This window comes from Hibiscus syriacus, unplaced genomic scaffold (genome assembly GCF_006381635.1).
Source record: "Hibiscus syriacus cultivar Baekdansim isolate YM2019G1 unplaced genomic scaffold, ASM638163v2 tig00110482_pilon, whole genome shotgun sequence".
NCBI classification, from domain to species: Eukaryota; Viridiplantae; Streptophyta; class Magnoliopsida; order Malvales; family Malvaceae; genus Hibiscus; species Hibiscus syriacus.
In genome coordinates this window covers 3,925,325-3,945,744 of record NW_024062758.1, presented here as the reverse complement: position 1 = coordinate 3,945,744, position 20,420 = coordinate 3,925,325, and the positions used below count along the sequence as shown (strand labels likewise).

Below are 20,420 nucleotides of genomic sequence, written 5' to 3'. Positions count from 1 at the left end.
GAACTGTATCACTGGGTCTACTTTTCAAATTCAATGGAATTTCAATTTCTTTGAAACCTTTCACCCACAACGAGGGATTCGATAAGGGGATCCCTTATCCCTTTATCTCTTTGTCCTCTCTATGGAAAGACTTGACCATTTTATCTCAAATGTTATTAGTCTCAATTCTTGGTATCCTTTTCGTTTTGCCAAGCAAGGCACTCTGCTTTCACATTTATTTTTTTCGGACGACCTTATCTTATCTGCACGTGCCGATATGTACAATGCTAGTATCATTAATTCTGCGTTAATAGAGTTTGGAAATTATTCGGGTCATAGTGTTAACAAGCGAAAAACGCAAATTTATTTTTCTCCCAACACTAATGAGGAGATCTGCGATTCAATTGCTAATTTTTTAGGGTTCAATACGGTTAATGCTCTTGGAAAATACCTCAGAATTCTGGTTATTCACCAGCGTGTTTGATATTCTGAGTTTGATTTCATCTTAGGCACGATGCGTTCTCACTTGACAGGTTGGGCTGCCCAATCCCCCTCTCTTGCGGGTCGAATCATATTTTCCAAGTCCGTTTTTGAAGCCATCCCTATTTATTTTATGCAAACATCTCTGCTCCCGAAGACAGTTTGCTTTAATATTAAGAAACTTATTCACAACTTCATATGGGGCTCTACCCAATCGACCCCGAAGATTTCGCTCATAAACTGGGAATCAGTTTATCAACCGCTTGATAGAGGTGGCCTTGGTCTTCGTCGCATATATGAATACAACAAATCTTTTATCATGAAGATTGGTGTTGCTCTAATCAATAACACTAGCTCCTTCTGGATTCAGCTGCTTTGGCAAAAATATAAAATTATTGATTTGTTGCCCCGTTCTATTCAACGTTCCTATAGCTCTTTGTGGAAATCTCTTTCAAAATTTTGGGAGGAATTTCGTGCTCATATGGCTTGGTCTATTGGATATGGTTATGTTATTAATCCTTGGGAGGATATATGGATTCCTCATCTGGGTCCTTTACAGGATCATGTAATTGATCCCTCAACACAGCATCTCTACCCCCGCTTTGAAGATCTCATGACTAATACAAGTTCTTGGAATTATACTATGCTATATTCTTTATTTCCTGCAGAAGTTTTGCCTCATTTTTATAGCACTCACTGTCTTATCATTGGTGATTCTAAAGACTTGTAATTGGCGTTGGCACGATAATTTCTCAATCGACAATGCCTATGCAAAACTCATTGAAAATAATTGGGAGCCCCATTCTTGTTAGTCAAATAAGGTTGCACCATTCGGTGCATGTTCAAAGTTTGGCACCGAATGGTGCACAATTTCAAAGTTGGTAGATTTTGTGTTGAAAATGGAAATAGGTAAATTGCACTTTAGTCATTGCACGTTAAGGTATTTTCAAAGATTGGTCCCTAAGCTTCAACTATAAATACCCTTACCCATTTAGCTTCAAAATTATCCCAAATCATTTCATTCTCCCAATACTAGAGAGCTTTCTTGTGAGTTGTGAGTGTTTTGTAAACACTTATAATTTTTCTCTCTTTAGTAAATGATCTGCAGCAATCCGAAGACGTATGCATAATTGGATGAACTACGTTATCAATTTCGGGTTTTTTTTCGGTTTTATTTCACATTCTCACTAATCTGATTATAGGGAAATTACTCGTTTATTTCCCAACAACTGGTATTAAGAGCTTTTGGTGGTTAATTTTATCGGTTTTTCTGTAAGGTTACTATTCACATGAATAGTGAATTTCATGAATAGTAAAATTTGGTCGGCGATACGAGTTTATCAACGGAGGTGTTCTAATACACGGTGGTTCGCAAGAATTGTAAAAAATGATCCAAAAGAAGCCAGATTCGAGTGGGAGTGATGACTTTGAGAAACGAAGTAGATGAGCTCAAGAGGGAGTTGCTCATATGCAAGGGAGCAATGAGTGAATGGGGTGCGCTCAAGACCTTCTTTGAAGGACTTAGACCAGGGGCGATGCTCTGGGGAGAGCAAGGAGATGCCCAGAGACTTTTGGAGGCCATAGTTGTAGCCGGAAAGTTGATTGAGGTTGCAAGAGTCAAGCCAAATAGCGATGTGTGATCTAGGCTCATGCTCAGAGGTAGTGGCAACAGTGGTGGAGACCGGGAAAAGGTACAACAGGGAGATGGTAGAGAAAGCTCTTCGAATGACCAAGGTAAGCCATCGACTGTTCGTAGATAAGAAAAACCATCGGGGAAAAATGGCAAGGCTAAGTCTAGTGTAAAATAGAAGGGGAACAAGGAAAAATTGTAGTGCTACTTCTGTGATGGTCCTCATTTGATTAGAGGATGTCCCGAGAAGCGTCACCTTACAACCATCATGAAGAGGATGGAAAAAGGAGAAGTAGCGAGAATTGGCGCGGTCGCAAGTGTTAAAGCTACCAGGCCAGGGAAAAGACTTGGTCCGATTGATGGGATTAATACGGCCAAGTAAAGATCGAAACGTGACGAGACTGTATGTGTCAAAGCAGTCAGGCACAAGAAGGAACCCGATGCGATAGTAAGAGATAAAGCCGTCAAGCCAAGGGTACAGATTGAGCAAGTCCGCTCACAGTATGCCAGGATGGAGGAGTGGTCCAAGTTGAGGCATCTCAGGCATAAAGGGACACTTAAGGAGTATGTGAACCGATTTAGAAGACACATGCTCAAAGTCCCATGTTTGACTGAAGAAGATGGGTTCTTCACCTTCATGTTCGGATTAAAGCTATGGGCAAAGAACGTGTTAGAGTGAATGGAAGTCAAGGAGTTGTCTAAAGCCTTGACAACCGCTGAGTCCATCAAAGAATTTGGAGTCAAGAAGAACATGACTTCTAAAGCAAAGCCGAAAGTCGAGGGTAGCGACAAGAAATTTTGTAATAAAGACAAGTTAGAGGATGAGGAATGTTGTTCCTCGAGTGGCAGAGAAAATCCACTCAATGATGAACCAGATGATGGATCTGGGGAAGATGTTGCAGGCTTGTTACAAGTTCAAGTGTCAAAGATGCTAAGCTGAGGGTAAGAGTCAAGCAAACGAGGGGGTACAAACTTAAGATGCTAGAAGTGTTGCGAGATAACCCGAGGGGAGCCCAGTCATCCAAGGTGATGGATGAGCCCAAGATTGAGTTGTCCAGAGAAGAGGACGAACCCAGGATCGAAGAGGCATTGAGTGTTGGCTCAATAAAGTTCATTTCTACCAAGGCGAGTAGAAGCCAAGTGCAAGAAGAGTTGTATGTGTCCAAGGAGTTTGTCGAGCATGTTCGCGTAAAGAACATGGATTCAGATACCATCATAAGAGAAGGGTTGAAGCAAAGGCTTGTCGAGGATGTTCAAGTGAGGAACAATCCTTCAAAGACTAGTAGACAAGAGTCGAAGGAAGCCAAGACGTCGAGGGATAAGGCAACCACAGAGAAACTGCCCAATAACAAGTGGGTTTACAAGGCGATGACTACGGACAAACTGAAGTTGTGTTCAGCTTCAGTTGGTATGCTAGAGTAACAAGAATAGAAATAATACTGCATTGATCAAGGTGTGAAGACAGATTAAAATCAGTCTTCAAGTGGGAGATTGTTAGTCAAATAAGGCTGCACCATTCGGTGTATGTTCAAAGTTTGGCACCGAATGGTGCAAAATTTCAAAGTTGGCAGATTTTGTGTTGAATATGGAAATGGGTAAATTGCACTTTAGGGTATTTTCAAAGATTAGTCCCTAAGTTTCAACTATAAATACCCTTACCCATTTAGCTTCAAAATTATCCCAAATCATTTATTTCTCCCAATACTAGAGAGCTTTCTTGTGAGTTGTGATTGTTTTGTAAACACCTGTAATTTTTCTCTCTTTAGTAAAAGATATGCTGCAGTCCGGAGACGTAGGCATAATTGGCTTAACTACGTTATCAATATAGGGTATTATTTTTCACTTTTATTTCGCATTCTCACTAATCTGGTTATAGGAAAATTACTCGTTTATTTCCCAACAATTCCATGGTTTGGAAAACAATTTGACATTATCTCGTCCCTCAAAGAGTCTGTTTGTTCATGTGGTTGACCTTCAAGGAGAAGCTCATAACAAATATTGAGCGTTTTCGGAGAACCTTATCCAATTCGGCCATTTGCACAATTTTTCGGACCTATAATGAAAAGTTCTGGATATTCTAAGAGACTACAGCTTTGCTCGCGATGTTTGGAACCATGTTTCTCCACAAGCATCACTTCCGGCTTTCTTTACTGTTGAGCTTCATGATTGAATTTTGCAAAACATCAACACAACCGCAACCTGGTCTGTCTCTGATATCCATTGAAATTTAATCTTTGATTCTATTTGCTGGCATCTTGGGAAAACTAGGAATAGTTGTATTTTTGCAACGATTTCCAGCAATTCTTCAAATGTTATTCATCATAGCTTACTCTAGGCAAAGCATTATAGCACTAGCAGGAATTTGCTTGATGTACAGGCAGCCCCCTCAACAACTGTTGGAAATAAAACACTCACACAAATAACTTTTATTGAAACTCAAACAAATATTACAAGAGCACTCTCACTCAAAATAAGATACTACAACTCACTCTTATAATACTTTACTTCTTCACTCACTTAGAAGCTCTTAATTTTTCTTGATGTTTAAACTAAAATGGGGAGGGATATTTATACTACTCAAGAACAATCCTACACCACACAAATAAAATAACTTAAACCATTAAAATATACAAATACCTAACTCTCACCTAATTTTTTACCTAATTCTTCACCTAACTCTTCACCTAACTAAATTGATGTAAGCAATGACATCAATTTAGTTTGGGTTTGGGTTTAGGCTCCCATAATGGATCAAGTTTATGATCCAACACCCCCCCTTAAACTTGATCTTGTGACCCCTAGTAAGTTACTTAATCTTATAAAGATTTCTCTTGTCAGTGGCTTGGTAAAAATATCGGCAACTTGATCTTGTGACTTCACGTATTCAACTTCCACATCCTTTTCTTGCAACACGCTCCCTTATATAGTGGTAGCGAATATTGATGTGCTTACTTCGATCACGAAATACTGGATTCTTTGCTAAGGCAATGGCTAACTTGTTGTCCACACAAACCTTGTTAGGCTCTTCTTATATCAAACCTATCTCCTTCAATAGATTTCTAAGCCAAATCGCATGATGTAACAATAACATATTCCATTTCACAAGTGGACAATGTGACAATCGGTTGTTTCTTTGACATCCATGTGAAAGCAGTATCTCCTATGAAAATACGAATCTAGTAGTGCTCATTCGATTATCTATATCTCCACCCTAATCACTGTTGCTATATCCAATAAGCTTGTAATCATTAGAAACTAAATAGAACAAGCCAAAGTCAATTATACCTTTCAGATAGCGAAGAATTCTCTTTGCGGCCTTAAAATGGGTGGTTGTTAGATAGCGTAGACTTCCCACCAAACTTTTGAAGAATGTTGGATCCACACTTTCACCTTCTTCATGTTTGGACATCTTGATCCCGTATTCTGTCGGTGTGCTTATTGGTTACAGTTATCCATCTTGAACTTCTTCAGGATCTACTTTGCATAGCTTTCCTGTGAAATGAAAATTACATCCTTTTGTTGCTTAACTTCAATGCCAAGGTAGTACGCCATGAACCCCATGTTTGTCATCTCAAATTTCTTCATCATCACATCCTTGAATTCATTAAACATGCTTGAAGTGCTTCCTATGAAGATCAAATCATCCACGTAGAGGCACACGATCAAAATATCTTCACCTTTGATCTTGATATATAGAGCGTTCTCGTAGGGACACTTATTGAACCCATTATCTTGGAAGTACTTGTCGATTCGGCTATTCCATGACCTTGATGCTTATTTTAGCCCGTAAAGAGCCTTCTTCAACTTCAACACCTTGTCTTCGTGCCCTTTGACTTCGTAGCCTGATGGTTGCTGAATGTAGACTTCCTCTTCAAGAACTCCATTTAGGAATGCATACTTTACATCCATTTGTTGTATCTTCCACTTGTTTTGAGTTGCCAAAGAAATGATTAGTCTGATAGTCTCCAATAGAGCAACAGGAGCAAATACCTCATCATAGTCAATTCCAGCCTTTTGACTATAGCCTTTAGCAACTAGCCTTACCTTGTGCCCTTCAATCTCTCCTTTTTCATTTTGCTTTATTTTGTACACCTATTTGACACCTATCGCCTTATGTCCCTTAGGAAGTGAGGTAAGTTCCCATGTGCCATTCTTCTCGATGGCTTTAATTTCTTCGTCCATCGCATCTCTCCATTTCTTTTCTTGTATCGCTTTTTGAAAGCTTACTGGTTCACAATCGGCAAACAGACAAAACAATGTAAGATTATCTTGTCGTTCAGTTACCTCATAAAGATCTCTAAGGCTTCTTGTACGTTGCACAAATCTTTCAATTTGACTCCCACTTGACGATGACGAAGGTGATGAGTCTCCTTGAGTGGTTGATGTTGGTGAAGTGGGTGGAGTTTCAAGATCTTGTTGAGGTTCACCTAGTTGTTCCCTCATTGTTTGCTCATCTTCTTCAAATTGAGGAAAGAAATTGAAGTCATCTACATGAGAGTAAAAATTCCACTCTTGTTGTTCGTTGAAGACCACATCTCAACTAATCATAATCTTCTTATTGTTTGGATTATACAGCTTGTAGCCTTTTGAATTAGCATCATAGCCGATGAAGATAAAACTATTGCTTTTATCATCAAGCTTCATTCTTCTCTCATCTGGTACGTGAACATGGGCTATACTTCCAAAGATTCTCAAGTGGGAAATGTCAAACTTTCTTCCACTCTATGCCTCTTGCGGTGTCTTTCCCCATACACTTCTTGTTGGAGATCGGTTTATCAATTAGACTGCACACGCTACTGCTTCCGCCCAAAATTCCTTGGGTAGTTTCTTGCTTTTGAGCATGCTTCGTGCCATGTCGAGGATTGTTCTGTTCTTTCTTTCTGCCACACCATTTTGCTGGGGGGATCTAGGAACTGTCATTGGTCGACGAATTCCATTTGCTTCACAGAACTCTTGAAACTCTCTGGAAGTAAATTCTCGACCTCGGTCGGATCTCATGGCTTTGATCTTTCTACCGCTTTCTCTCTCCACAGCTGCTTTGAACTTCTTGAAGACTTCGAAAACTTCTGACTTCTGTTTCAAGAAATATACCCAGGTTTTTCTTGAAAAATCATCAATGAAGATAAGAAAATAGTTATTGTTACCGAGAGAGCTTGGCTTGATCAGTCCACATACATCGGTATGGATGAGCTCGAGTGGCTTTTTGGCTCTTGTCTCTGACTCCTATGGAAAACTTTTTCTGAATTATTTCCGGACTAGACACCCTTCACAAAGCTGGTCAGGATGGTTGATACAAGGTAGTCCCTTCACAATCTCCTTCTTAGATAGTAGCTCTAGACCTCTAAAATTGAGATGCCCAAATCGAAGATGCCAAATCCATGATGCATCTATGTAGCAAGCTTTCAGGCACTTTGCAACATCATTTTATATGTTGATCAAGAACATTTTATTCTTTGACATCGACACTTTAGCAATGAAGTTATTCTTATCATCTTTTATAGAAATATTATAATTATTCATATGAATATTATAAGATTTCTCTACCAGTTGCCCTAAACTTAAGATGTTACTTTCATATTAGGCATATAGTAGACATTTGAAATAAATTGATGTCTCCCATCTTTCAAACGGATAAGGATGTTACCTCTCCCTTTCACTGCTATTGTGGAATCATCTCCAAATGAAACATTTTTGCTTACTGACTCGTCTAGCTCCACGAACATGTCTTTCCTTCCACACATGTGATTGCTTGCACCACTGTCAAGATACCAGGAATTTGCTTGGCCACCATCAGTTTCCTTTAGAGCTAGAAGAAGAGTTTCTTTGCCATCTGTCTTTTCCTCCACGTAGTTGGCCTTCTCCTCAATTTTGTTGTTGGGAGCTCTACATTCTGAAGCATAATGCCCAAACTTCTGACAATTATAACATCGAACTTGAGATTTTTCATGCCTTGAGTTCGGATTGATTCTTCCACGACCTCGTATTGAGCTTTCTTCTTTCTCATAGTTGTTGTTGGAATTGTTGTTATTATAATTCCAGCCTCGTCCACGACCTCGACTTCCACCTCGTCCATGGCCTCTATCTCTGTCTTGGCCACGTTGGTTTCTATCATTGCGTTGGCTTTCATGTATATCCTTGAGTTGCAGCTTGAGGAGTTTCTCAGTAAACTCATGCTTCTTCTTACGCCTCTCTTCGTATGCTTGCAATGATCCTTGGAGTTGCTCGATCGTCATTTCTTCCAAGTTTTTAGTTTCTTCAATCGTCATGACTATGTGCTCAAATTTGGGATCCAACGAATGGAGTATTTTCTCTATTATCCTCACATCTTCTAACTTTTCACCATTTCTTTTCAATTGATTAGAAACAACTACTACTCTTGAGAAATAATCTAAAATAGACTCCGATGCTTTCATGTGTAAGGATTCGACACCTCTTAATGTTTGGAGACGAACCTTCTTCACTTGCTCGAATCCTTTGTAAGAGGTTTGCAGTTTCTCCCACACTTCCTTGCTAGAGCTTGCACTCGAAATCTTTTTAAAACCATCATCATCTAATGCTTGATAAAAGAGGTAGACAACCTTCTTGTCTCTCTTTCTTGAATCATTCAAAGTTGTCTTTTGATCTGGTGTAAGAGTAGCAAAAGCATCATCATCCGTAGGCTCGTTATAGCCTTTCTCTATGATATCCCACACATCTTGTGATCCAAGAAGTGCCTTCATTTTGATACTCCAATTGTCGTAGTTGTTGTTGTTGAGTGTCGGAACTTGGAATGGTGTCATACCATTTGCCATATCTCTCAATATAATGAGAATTTACAAAATCCAATTGCACGGATGAATCCGGAATGCCGAAAAACCTTGGGAGGGGCTTGGACAACTCGGTCAAGGGGCTCCAACTCGGCTGACTCGACTCAACTCGGTGAGTCAACTCGATTTTCTGGCAGCAGTCTTCCGGCGGTGCGTCAGAACTTAGATTGAGAAAATTCTGGTGGCGTCGGATTCCTCTCGTCGAGACCTTTGATCTTTTCAACTCGCTCTGATGCCACATTGTTGGAAATAAAACATTTTTACAAACAACTTTTATTGAAACTCAAACAAATATTACAAGAGCACTCTCACTCAAAATAAGATACTACAACTCACTCTTATAAGACTTTGCTTCTTCACTCACTTAGAAGCTCTTAATTTTTCTTGATGCTTAAACTAAAATGGGGAGGGGTATTTATACTACTCAAGAACAATCCTACACCACACAAATAAAATAACTTAAACCATTAAAATATACAAATACCTAACTCTCACCTAACTCTTTACCTAATTCTTCACCTAACTAAATTGATGTAAGCAATGACATCAATTTAGTTTTGGTTTGGATTTAGGCTCCCATAATGGATCAAGTTTATGATCCAACAACAGCAAGCTCTCATTAGCTGGACTCCCCCACCATTTCAGTGGGTAGCTCTTAACACATATGATGCTTTATGCTCAAGAACGAAAGATAACTACCATGGGTGGCCTCTTGCGTGATAGCTCTGGACATTGGCTAGGTGGCTTCAATCGCACCATTGGTTTTTCAAATGCTTTACAAGCATAACTATGGGCCAGTCATGATAGTCTTTGTCTTGCCTGGGACCTTGGCTACATATTAATTCAAATTCGATTAGAATGCCAGAAAGCCATAGCTATCATCAACGATCCTAATGCTCTCTCCTGCCAGCTTCCCCTTGTTCGAGCCATCTCCTTCTTAAAGCTACGAAGTTGGGAGCTTGATTTTACTTAGACTTATCGAGAAGCAAACTTTTATGTTGATGCCATGACAAAAAATGCCACCCCATACCATTTTGATATGGTTTATCTCTCCCTCGCCCCGAATTTTGTTCAACGCTTGTTGCAACGCGACTCTGACGGTCTCCCTACTGTACTTACAGACCTGCCTAGTTAGGCGTCTGATCTCTTTATCATTCAAAAAATAATAATGATTTTTAAAACCGTCTCAAGAAATTATTATTCTTTTAATTTGAGAATCAAATTATTTAGGATAAATTACATGAATGGTTACTAAAGTTTGAGTATGTTTTTGTTCTCTCCACTGAACTTTCAAAAGTTACAAATTGATCACTAAATCGATTCGTAACAAAATTAGCTGAAATGGACGATTAAGAACTAAGTTGGCCCGTTGACCGGTCACTAGTGGTCAAATCAAACCCCATTCTTGCTCGTCGCTACCCGTCTTCTTCTTTATCCTCTGGAACATGCAAAATACTAAAATTTATTTTTTGAGACTTCGTTCATTTTAAGAGGGAATTTATACCCTCTTTTTCAACAGAGAATTCATCCAGAGCCAAAAAGCCTTTAATGCATAATATCAAATGAGATGGGTGTCTTTTGTCGTACAACAGAATATTAGTTCAAAGTTATTATTCTTAATACAGACCATGAGTCATATTATTTCTACCTTCTAGGTATTCCCGTAGTTTTAGTAAAGCAGAAGCTGTTAGAAGCCTTGAAATTTTCCTTGAAATTTCAAGCTCCCCATGCAAATTTGGGAATCATTGTTTGGTTACTAATAAAATAGATTTCTTTATAGAAAGTTAAAAGAAAAGTAAATAAAGTCCAATCTCGACACTGTCTAATAACCACCTCTTGAAGACGATTCCAAGCTACTTTATGAGAACTTTCATTTTTTTCTTTCTTATTTTATGCCAACCAAACATTTGTTCTTGAGTTTATTGACCGAAAAATCGTACGTATATTTTTTTCCGATTTTATTTGACCATTGTTCTTGAGTTTCTTGTTGTTTTGTTTGTCTTATGGATTTTTATGTCTAATTAATGGAAATAAAAACAAGCGAAAGAACTAACGTTAGACCGATAATTGAAAAATGTGAGTCGGTCTTAAACATTTGTTGTGATTATAACTTTCCAGTATCTTGAACTTTCATATGAGAATGTTTTTCGTCATTATTTTCTTCTGCTAAGGTTTCAGTTGAGAAATATAGTAGCTTCTCAAATAAAGGTTCGTCATCTACCAAGTCTGGTTTTCACGTTTAGCATGTTCCAATGGTTGAAGAAGAAGACAATGGCACTGACGAGCAAGGATGAAGAAGAATGGGTTTTGATTTTACCACTACTGACCGGTCAACAAACCAGCTCAGTGATTAACGATCCAATTTAGTTTTCCGTTACTCTTACTAACGGCTATTAACGTCGTGGGATCATTTTGTTATAAATTAATAATGTTAATGACTAATTTGTAACTTTTAAAAGTTCAGTGGGGAAAACAATAACTTACCTAAAATTTAGTGACCATTCATGTAGTTTATCCAATTATTTAAAGATTTAATCCATATTTGATATCTCAAATTTTATTATATATTTTATATCTCAAATTATATTATATTTTTATTAAAAAATTTGTTACGTTAAATTTAGGCTAAACTACACAAATCATCACCCAACTTTATTCTCTTTCCTATTTTAGTCACCTATGTTTAAAACTTTTCAATTTAATAATTAAACTTTATACATTAAATTTTTAGGTAAAGAACGCAAATGGTCCTTGACTATAGGATACTGTTTTATTAAGTCCCTTGACTATTAAAAGTTACAAAATGGTCCTTTAACTATAGAATGTTGCTTTGTTAAGTTCTTCGACTATTAAAAATTACAAAATGATCACTCGACTATTCATTATGTTTTAAACTCATTTTTTCTGTTAAATAAAGACAATATTCTGAGCTGAACTGAAAGTTAACTTTTTTACTGTGATATGATAAAATTTGATCCCAAACTCTCAAACGACTATCATATCTCAGTCATTATGTTAACATCCAACTTAAACAATTGTCATTTTTTTAATGAAAAATGACAAGTTTGGAATATAATGAATAGTCAGGTGAACATTTTATAACTTTTAATAATCGATGAACTTAACAAAAAAATACTCTATAATAGAATAATCATTTTATAACATTTAATATTCGTAGAACTTAATAAGACACTACCCTATAGTCGGGACTATTTGCGTTCTTCATCGTAAATATTTTTAGTCACACCTAAGGGAGTGATACATGTCATTTTAACTCAAACTTTTCTATTTATTTGATTTTTCAACATCCCATTTGTTTTTGTTATTCTATCGCCATTAATGTTTTCAAAAACACCATGAACAAGAACTAAGCAATTCCCATGAATTGTGTACCTACAAGAAAAGCAACCTTTCTATTTTCACCAATCCATCAACTCTTATATATAAAATAAACAAACAGGAAATCGTCAACTGAAAATTCCTTCAGGTAACTAGAGAGAGGGAGATAATAAAATGGGAGAAGGGAATCTCGTTATTGTTTTTGAGACTCTTCGACTTCTGATCAGAGATAGATGACAATAATGATGTCAGCTTACAATGGTTCTTCTTCTTCTGTGATGATGAATAGAATTGGGTCCTCCATCTTAATTCCGTTCCATGCAAATGCTTATCCAACAGGCTGGCTTTTTTTTATTTACTTTTCGAGAAAAAATTATCTATAACTTATTCAATTCATATACAGATTTTGTGCCTATAATATAAGTGTATGCTCACAAATTATTCTGTACATATGGTTGAAATCATGGAGTTATGTTCTCTGGTTTAGGTACAAATGGTGGTCGTAGAGTTAAAGGTCACTAACATACGGAGACGAAAGCAGTAATTTAGATGTTATTAAAATATATTATTTAAAATGTATAAACTTCTTATATTTCGAAAATTCCAACAAACCAATAATTTGATGCAATACATATAAACATCGTACACATATGCAACACACGGAGTTTTCATTTCGATATCGGAATCGGACCCATCCTCCTGTGATAGTGCTAATGTGGGTTAATCTGTGCCGCCAAATTATGAAGAGAGAAGACTTGAGATCTCTGAACTGAACCATGTGCCTCATGTTATTATTGCTTCAATGATCTAACAGCAACAGTTCTTATTACTGATGAAACATGGATCATTGTCAAGGCAATACACATTAGATCCTACTGCGTTTTCACTGCAAAATACAAGGAATGCTGCATACGTTTTTACACGTTATTGCTGCTAAATGAAACTATACAATATTTCTTTGATACCTCTGCATTTACCTGGAAGGAAGAGTATTTGCAGCTCTAGCTAAGCCATTCATGGCAGCATAGCCTTTTGAGTTAAACCGTAAACACCCAAGCAAACCTTGTCTGTAAGGCAAGAAGGTCTTCCTCCTCATTTCTTCAGCTTGTGCCCTATGATCCCATTGCTTAGCTTCTCTTGAACCACACCATTGCTCTTGTTCCCAGGCTGCTTCTCTTTTGACCACTTTCTTCCTTCACTTTTGCTCCTTCTAAAACCTTTTAGGCCAAAACCCCATTTCCTTGACCTTTCTCCATCTGAAGAAGCAGCAGCCGGCATTGAATCGCAGATCGTTCCATTGTTCTTGCCGCCAGCTTTTTGGCCTAAATCTTTAATTGCATGTCTCAAAGGCGAGATGGACTTTGTTCTTTTCCTTAAGGGCTTATCCATCAATGGAGCTACCTGAGGCCTTTCCAAATGGGTGGATAGCTTCAACGGTCTGATTTGTCCATTCAAGAAAAGTTCATCAGCTGAGATGATGGATCCCCTTTGACTCGACCCTGAAGAACCGAACTCAAACTCATGACCAGGAGGAGATGGTTGAGTTGTTAGTGATACCATTGGAACCACTGAGGTAGTCATGGGGAAGTGCATAGGGCTAGCTGGTGCACTGAAAAAAAACCCACCATTGGTTGATCCTGGTCCGGGTCCAGGGCTTGAATGAGCACTAACATAGGGTGTGGAGCTGGTGCTGTCACTGTCACTGTCACTGTCTTCAAGCAACACTTGAGGCTCGTGGAGTTTTTGGAACCCCATTTTTCTTTCTTTTTTGTGCGACCAAAGTGTATGTATTTTGGATTGGTTAATCATTATGTTGTGGGGTGCTTTATAATGGTCGCGTTCACACAACTTTCCATTTTCTCATACTAAAAAATCAACCTTTTTTCAATGATTAATCAAATTATAAAGTTCAGTGACTTTTAATGAAAGACTACTGTGAATTTGTATTGACTTGCCACTGTCACTTTCTTTACTAGAAAGATGACATTTTCATTTCCAAATTCAATGTTCCATTCATGTCCCACTAGAACATAAATCCCAAAATACCTGCAAATGTCAATTTTTTATATATATGATCTATCACCCTGTTTGTAAGGATGAATGGCTGCTGAATGTCTTTAGCTTGTAACATTAAAAAAAAAACTAATTTTTTAAAGAAAAAGCAAGCCTTGAGAGAAGAGTAGGGATCCATCATCCATGATATTAATTTTCTATATATATTTGGCATTCTGCCTCTGCTACAGACCGAAGTAATTTTAATGGTTAGTTTACTTGTATTATTACTGTTCATATCTCTTAAAAAGGATCAGGTTTCATCTATGCACTGCATATTTCATTCGGCGGCCGCCTTCTTCGAGAATCGAGATATCATTAGGTTGGTTGTTAATATAATTTTCAGATTCTGGCTTGAAAGGCAGATCATACTAATTTATCAACGTCTCAGTTTTTCTCTAATTATGGAATAAATTGAGAACCCTTTGTCCTCAAGAACATGTTTTTCCACATCCCACCTTCCATTGCCAAATATATATACATGTATATGTATATGTGTGTGTGTATATATATATATATATATATATATATATATATGCTTGGCTGGACAGTGAATTACAAGGGAAAATGGTTATGAGAGAGCCTTTAAAGCAATAAATCAAAAACTAATTCATCAACAAGACAAGTTAATACGGTATTCTCAACCTCTAAAGCTTCTTCAAATGCTTCCATGTCAAAATCAAGCCATCTCTCATGCTTTGCGTTCATGTTCTTGCCTACAAGGTCATCCACCACCAATATGTCCGCCATGTTTCTCCAACCCAATATATCTTTGTACAACTCTTCTGCTAGACATTCTTTGTTTTGGATCAATGTTCCCCACTTAGCATATCCTTTGCAGCTTCCGATAAAAACTTGGTCGTACCTTAGCTTCAGGGATTCGCTCACACAATCGAGTAAAAGCTTTAGTTCGAGCTTTTCGCAGTCTTCTCCGTGTCTTTCTGTTCCGTTCCAATGCTGGAGCCGATCGAAGGCATTCAGGATCATGTTATTATCAGTCTGACCCAGTGCATATTCTATGAACTTTAGGTCGGAGTCTTTTAGCACCATTTTAACATAATCGAGTTCGGAATTGGTTGACTCTTTAAAATCTGTTGAATCGGATTTCGTAGTTAGAAGCTTTTCGTCGATTTCTCCAGCGGTGTGGGAAGACTTGATTGGTGATGAGCTTAAAACTTCATCATCGGGAGTGAAACACATAATGCCTGGAAATGGAGATTGCATTAGTCATCGCAACAACCTGATTACTGAGTTTACATATTAATCATCTATGCAAATAATCTTTTCTTTGCCTTTCAGACATAGTTAAATATACTGTAGACATTGTCTCAAGAAAATAAGAAGCGTACAGCTTACCACGGGTGTAATCTCTACTACCATCGGCGAAACACTCATTCTTGGTAGCAAGTTCAAGAGTTGAAAGCGGGCTAGGCCATGGAAGACCTAATTCTATGCCAGTCTCGCTGCTGCTGCTGCTAGCATTTCGATCTTCAATTTCTTCTGAAAGCTGGTATTGTCCGATAAAGCTAAAGTCATGTGTCGAATTATGAAATGTAAAAGACAATCAAGGAAAATTTTGAATTTAGAGACATCCTATCAACCATCCATATCACTCTAAGAAGATGAATCTCTATTCTTCCGGATAGAATAAAAGGATGCAGGTGTAGGCCATTAGAAAATGGAAAAAGGAAAAGTTCTCCATTAGCTATCAACTTCTCCTTATGATCATGGCTACGTTGGCTTGGATTTTAGCTCGTAAAAACTGAAGTTTCTGTCTCTAGGTAGAGTTCAGTAAAATTCTGATGTTTTTTGGTTAAGGAAAAACGCCATCTAAAATCCAAGGACTAAATTCTATAATTTGGAAAAGCCTTTTGCAGTGTGAGACTTCATTACAAACACCAAGAAATAGGCAACAAATGTCATTGTACAAGTAAATGGTAGCAGTGAGCGAGTAAACTAAACCTGCCACTTCCTTCTCCAATCAAGCTCCGGATTGTCAATTGAAGAGCAATCGAAATCATCGAAACTAAGTGATATGTCTTTCACTAGATCCACCGGAAGTCTTTTGTGATGTCCTGTTGATGTAGTGGTCACTGTACTAGACGGGAGCACTGAATTTTGCTGACTGGATGTGGGACTACACGAAGTCTCCTCAAAAATGATATTGCAACTGGATGACTCGACTCTATATGTCAATTCATGTAGCTGTTTTGCTAAAATAACACTCAGAGCTTCCCCACCAATTTTATTTAGTCCAAGAGAAGAAAATCCTGAGCTTTTCGAGAATGGTGTAACATTGTCATCGGAAGGATCACTATCAACGCTGCAGCTCGGTTCCACAACTTCAATTGTGGAAGGTATATCAGGCATACATCTTTTAATGGGAGATGTAAATGTAAACGAAACTACATCCATGCTTGTCTTCATTTTCTCTGCATCCTGATTCGATTTCCCATCAGTTGTAACATTACATTTTATGGACCTTTCAACACCATTTATTGATGAATTTTCAGAAACTGTTTTTTCAGACAGAAGATCATCATTTGCGGTCTGTTTCTTTCTGGGCAAATTCTTTCTTCTAGACATGGGAAGCTCCTTTGAAGAACCCGTGTTCCTGGACTGAGATTCGGAGGTCACAGTCACCTTGTTTATAGTCCTATTCAACCCCACTGTGCCATTTAAGGACCTAACCTTTCTACCTTGCCGGTCCCGGGTTGAAGCGTTTGATGTTGAGTAGTCTCTACCAGATATGCAGTTCTGCTTCTGATTATTCTGCCTCAGGACATTGTTAGTCCTATTAGCAGAAGTTCCATCCTCCACATTTTTTCGCATATCGGCCCGGCTCCTAGAAAATTGTTTTCCTTTAGCATCATTCCCTTGCTCCGGATTTGCAGAACTCCCATTACTACCTGAAAACGACTCCTCTTTCCTCCGACCATTAGCCCTTGCTCGTTGTGCAAGTGGGACTGATTTCCCCTTATTCCTTGAACTGTTACAACTACCTTTCTCTGAATCCCTAGATGTCCTTAATGTTGATGCATAATCTGATTTATTATGACTCTTTCCTTCTTTCAAAGACTTTGCCGCACTCGAACTAGGCTCTTCAAATCTTTGAGGCCTGGATACCTTATGTGCGGCTTCGATTTTCTCTTTCAAATCCCGGATTTTCAAAGCGACTGAAGAAGAACCAAATGAAGACCCTTTAGTTTTGGAAGTTGTCTGAGGACTAACATCTATAATCTTTGCAGCTGCCTCCATTATATAAGCTGCATTTTTGGTTGGGATGAACCCCGGACTCTTGACAGGAGACAAGAGCTTATGGTGAGTTATTGGAATCGGTCTTGCTGATTTCGGTGGCAATATTTCAGTCTGAAATCTCTCAATCGGTCGGTTCTTCACCGTATGAAACCTTGGTTCAATGGGATCGGAAGACGACCTATCAAGCTTGTTAGAGACGGTGTAGTCCATAGGTGGATATTCATTCCACAAATTAGGAATACTCCTTTCATAATGAGACACTCTAAGAGAGCAAGACCCTGAATATGTCGTAGAAGATAGCTCGGATATATTCGGCGTGGGCAATGATTCCAAACCCATAAGCCTAGCAACAACTCCAGGTGCTCTAGATCCACATCCTTCATCACTAGTCACCGAGGAAGCCGAACTAAAAACAGCACTGCATGTATTACTTGAAGCGCCATTGTAGTCATCCCCCACCATAAAAGGCGGTGACTTCAGTTGATTTTCCACAGGTTTTCCTTTCTTTGATTCTCCTGCAAATTGCACATGAATTACGAATTTATCGGAGACGACGAAGAAAGCGACTTGTAACATACAAAAAGTAACAAATACCTGAGATTTCAGCAGTGTTCAAGAACAATTTCTTTCGAGATTTACCATTCCAATCAAACAAATGAAAAAATCCCCCCTTTGATTGCTTCTTTTCGACCTCCATTGTTGCATCTATAAACCAAAATACATAAACAATAATTATTACACCATAAGTCAACTATAACAAAACATAATCTATGGAAACTCTAATCTTCAAACTCACACCTGATTTTACTTTCATTTGCTCATTCAGCCAACAAAGATAAACAATGTATCAACTCTGGAGTACATGAACAGGGGGATCAGATCTCCATAAATCCAACATGTATGGGGGGAAAACCAACTAATGAAGATGAAAAAAATCCTCCCAAAGGGAAAACAAAGATGTTAATAAGCAAACCGTGAACTTCATTGCAAGAGGAAAAACAAAAACTCACCTTGAATTCTTCAAAAGCTGCCAAAATTCATGATCCAAGCACCATTTTCGTTTCTTCCATGTATGGTAAGGATTTGTTTTTTCCTTTTATTGCAACTAGGATAATTGTAATAAAAAAATGGGCTTGGTTTCTATGTAAGAAAAGGACAGAGAAGAAAGATCCATCTCAGGAGAAAAATATTTTGGTGACAATAGCAGAGATGCTAAGAGACGGATTCGGTTGGAACCAGATAAGATCACATTATAAAAGAAACAGTAAAAAAAACAAGAGAGCTTAAAAGAGTAAGAAAAATGCCTGGTCTGAGTTTGAGCAGTAAATATTGGAGAAGCAGTGACATTACAATACACAAACCTAACTCTGCCATTGGAAATTTAAGAACCCAAGGTCTTCCCTTGTGAAACAAATCAATTGTCTTGTAATTTTCTTCTTTTAACTCTTTCACCAATGCCATGCCACATGAAGCACTTTTACCATGACCTTCGGATCTTCCAGTCTTCCTCGCTGCTGGGAAGACGTGGCACACGACCACATTTATAAATTGCATATAAATAGATCATGATTTTAAATAATCTATATTTATTTAAACTAATTACTCCATATAATATCAGTTAATCAAATATCAATTCTATTATATATATATATATATATATGTATATATATAAGATTTCTCTATACTTATTTCGATTAAATCCCATCATGTGTAATTAGAACACAAAATAATTATATGCTCTGTAGTGATTTAATTTATTTGTAATGACTTTGATATGTAATAGTTATATTTACTGATAAACATGATTGTAATTATGTCTTTAATATATATATATTAATCCGAAATAAATACAAGATATTATATGTTCATATATAACTCTCAATCATTTGACATTAAACACTCACACTCCTAATTTTTTTTATGTTCGAACTCGAAACCTCAAAGAGTGACAACAATTCCTTTACCAGTGAAGTCGTTTGGTTTGTGCTATACTTATTTTTTAATATATATATAATGGAACTAAAATCAAGTTTTATACCTATAATTATATAAAATCAAATTTTATGTACTACACTATGCAATTAACAAAAATTTGTATAGAATTTTAATATTTATTCTTAATTATCTCTCTAAAAATGTCTCATCTCGAATTTCACCGTTACAAGTTATTTGATTGTATTATGTCATCTACAAAAATTTTCTGATCATTAAAAATTTAAATTTGAAACAATGTCATTTTGAAATAAAAGTAAATATTCAATCAACTCGTCTAACAAATTTTCAAAAACAATAGTAATAAAAAATTTAACTAACCTTTCAACATTTATGGTTGGAAGTGTGCAAACCTAATTTTCACTAAAGAAAAACTACTGAAGTAGTTATAAGAAAGTTCAGCGGCAGTTATAAGTGCTTTTTTTTTTTGTTCAACGGTTTTTACGGTAGTTTTAATGGCGGAATATTCGACAAGATATGCAATAAGAAATCCTGGTACAGTCTAAAGCCTAGTTGCGATGTACACAAACATCCATGTTTTAGTCCTGAGTTTGAACCATATTTACAAGCTTATATGCAATTTATGGCCTTGTTGTATTGTGGTTGGCATGGAAGCTAAAACTCTCACGGATTGTCCTCGATTTCTGGTTCCTTTCGAACTCTAGATTCCTTCCTGGTCTTCTTTGGATTATCCATGTGAGAAACCTGCAAAATACTCCAACAATAAGACCCAGATGGTATTAGCCGGCACGTTAAATATAGGAGCATTACCATGTACTTACAATGTGAGATTTCCACTCGATTTTTTCGTTCCTGTCCAATGAATTATCAGTATGAGAATGATTCCGAACACAGTAGAATAATTCGATAAAAACAGCAGCATC

The 20,420-nt window shown here is 37.4% G+C and overlaps 1 protein-coding gene across 1 annotated transcript; it reads right to left on the bottom strand.

Moving 5' to 3' along the window:
• Positions 1 to 14,821: 14,821 nt before the first annotated feature.
• On the bottom strand, positions 14,822 to 18,408 carry LOC120128800. Its single transcript, XM_039146431.1, has 5 exons — positions 18,343 to 18,408; positions 18,139 to 18,249; positions 16,249 to 18,059; positions 15,643 to 15,793; positions 14,822 to 15,491 (listed from the first exon to the last, which is right to left on the bottom strand). The coding sequence occupies exons 1-5, from the start codon at positions 18,356 to 18,358 to the stop codon at positions 14,872 to 14,874; spliced, it is 2,709 nt and encodes a 902-aa protein (XP_039002362.1). The 5' UTR covers positions 18,359 to 18,408; the 3' UTR covers positions 14,822 to 14,871.
• Positions 18,409 to 20,420: the final 2,012 nt, after the last annotated feature.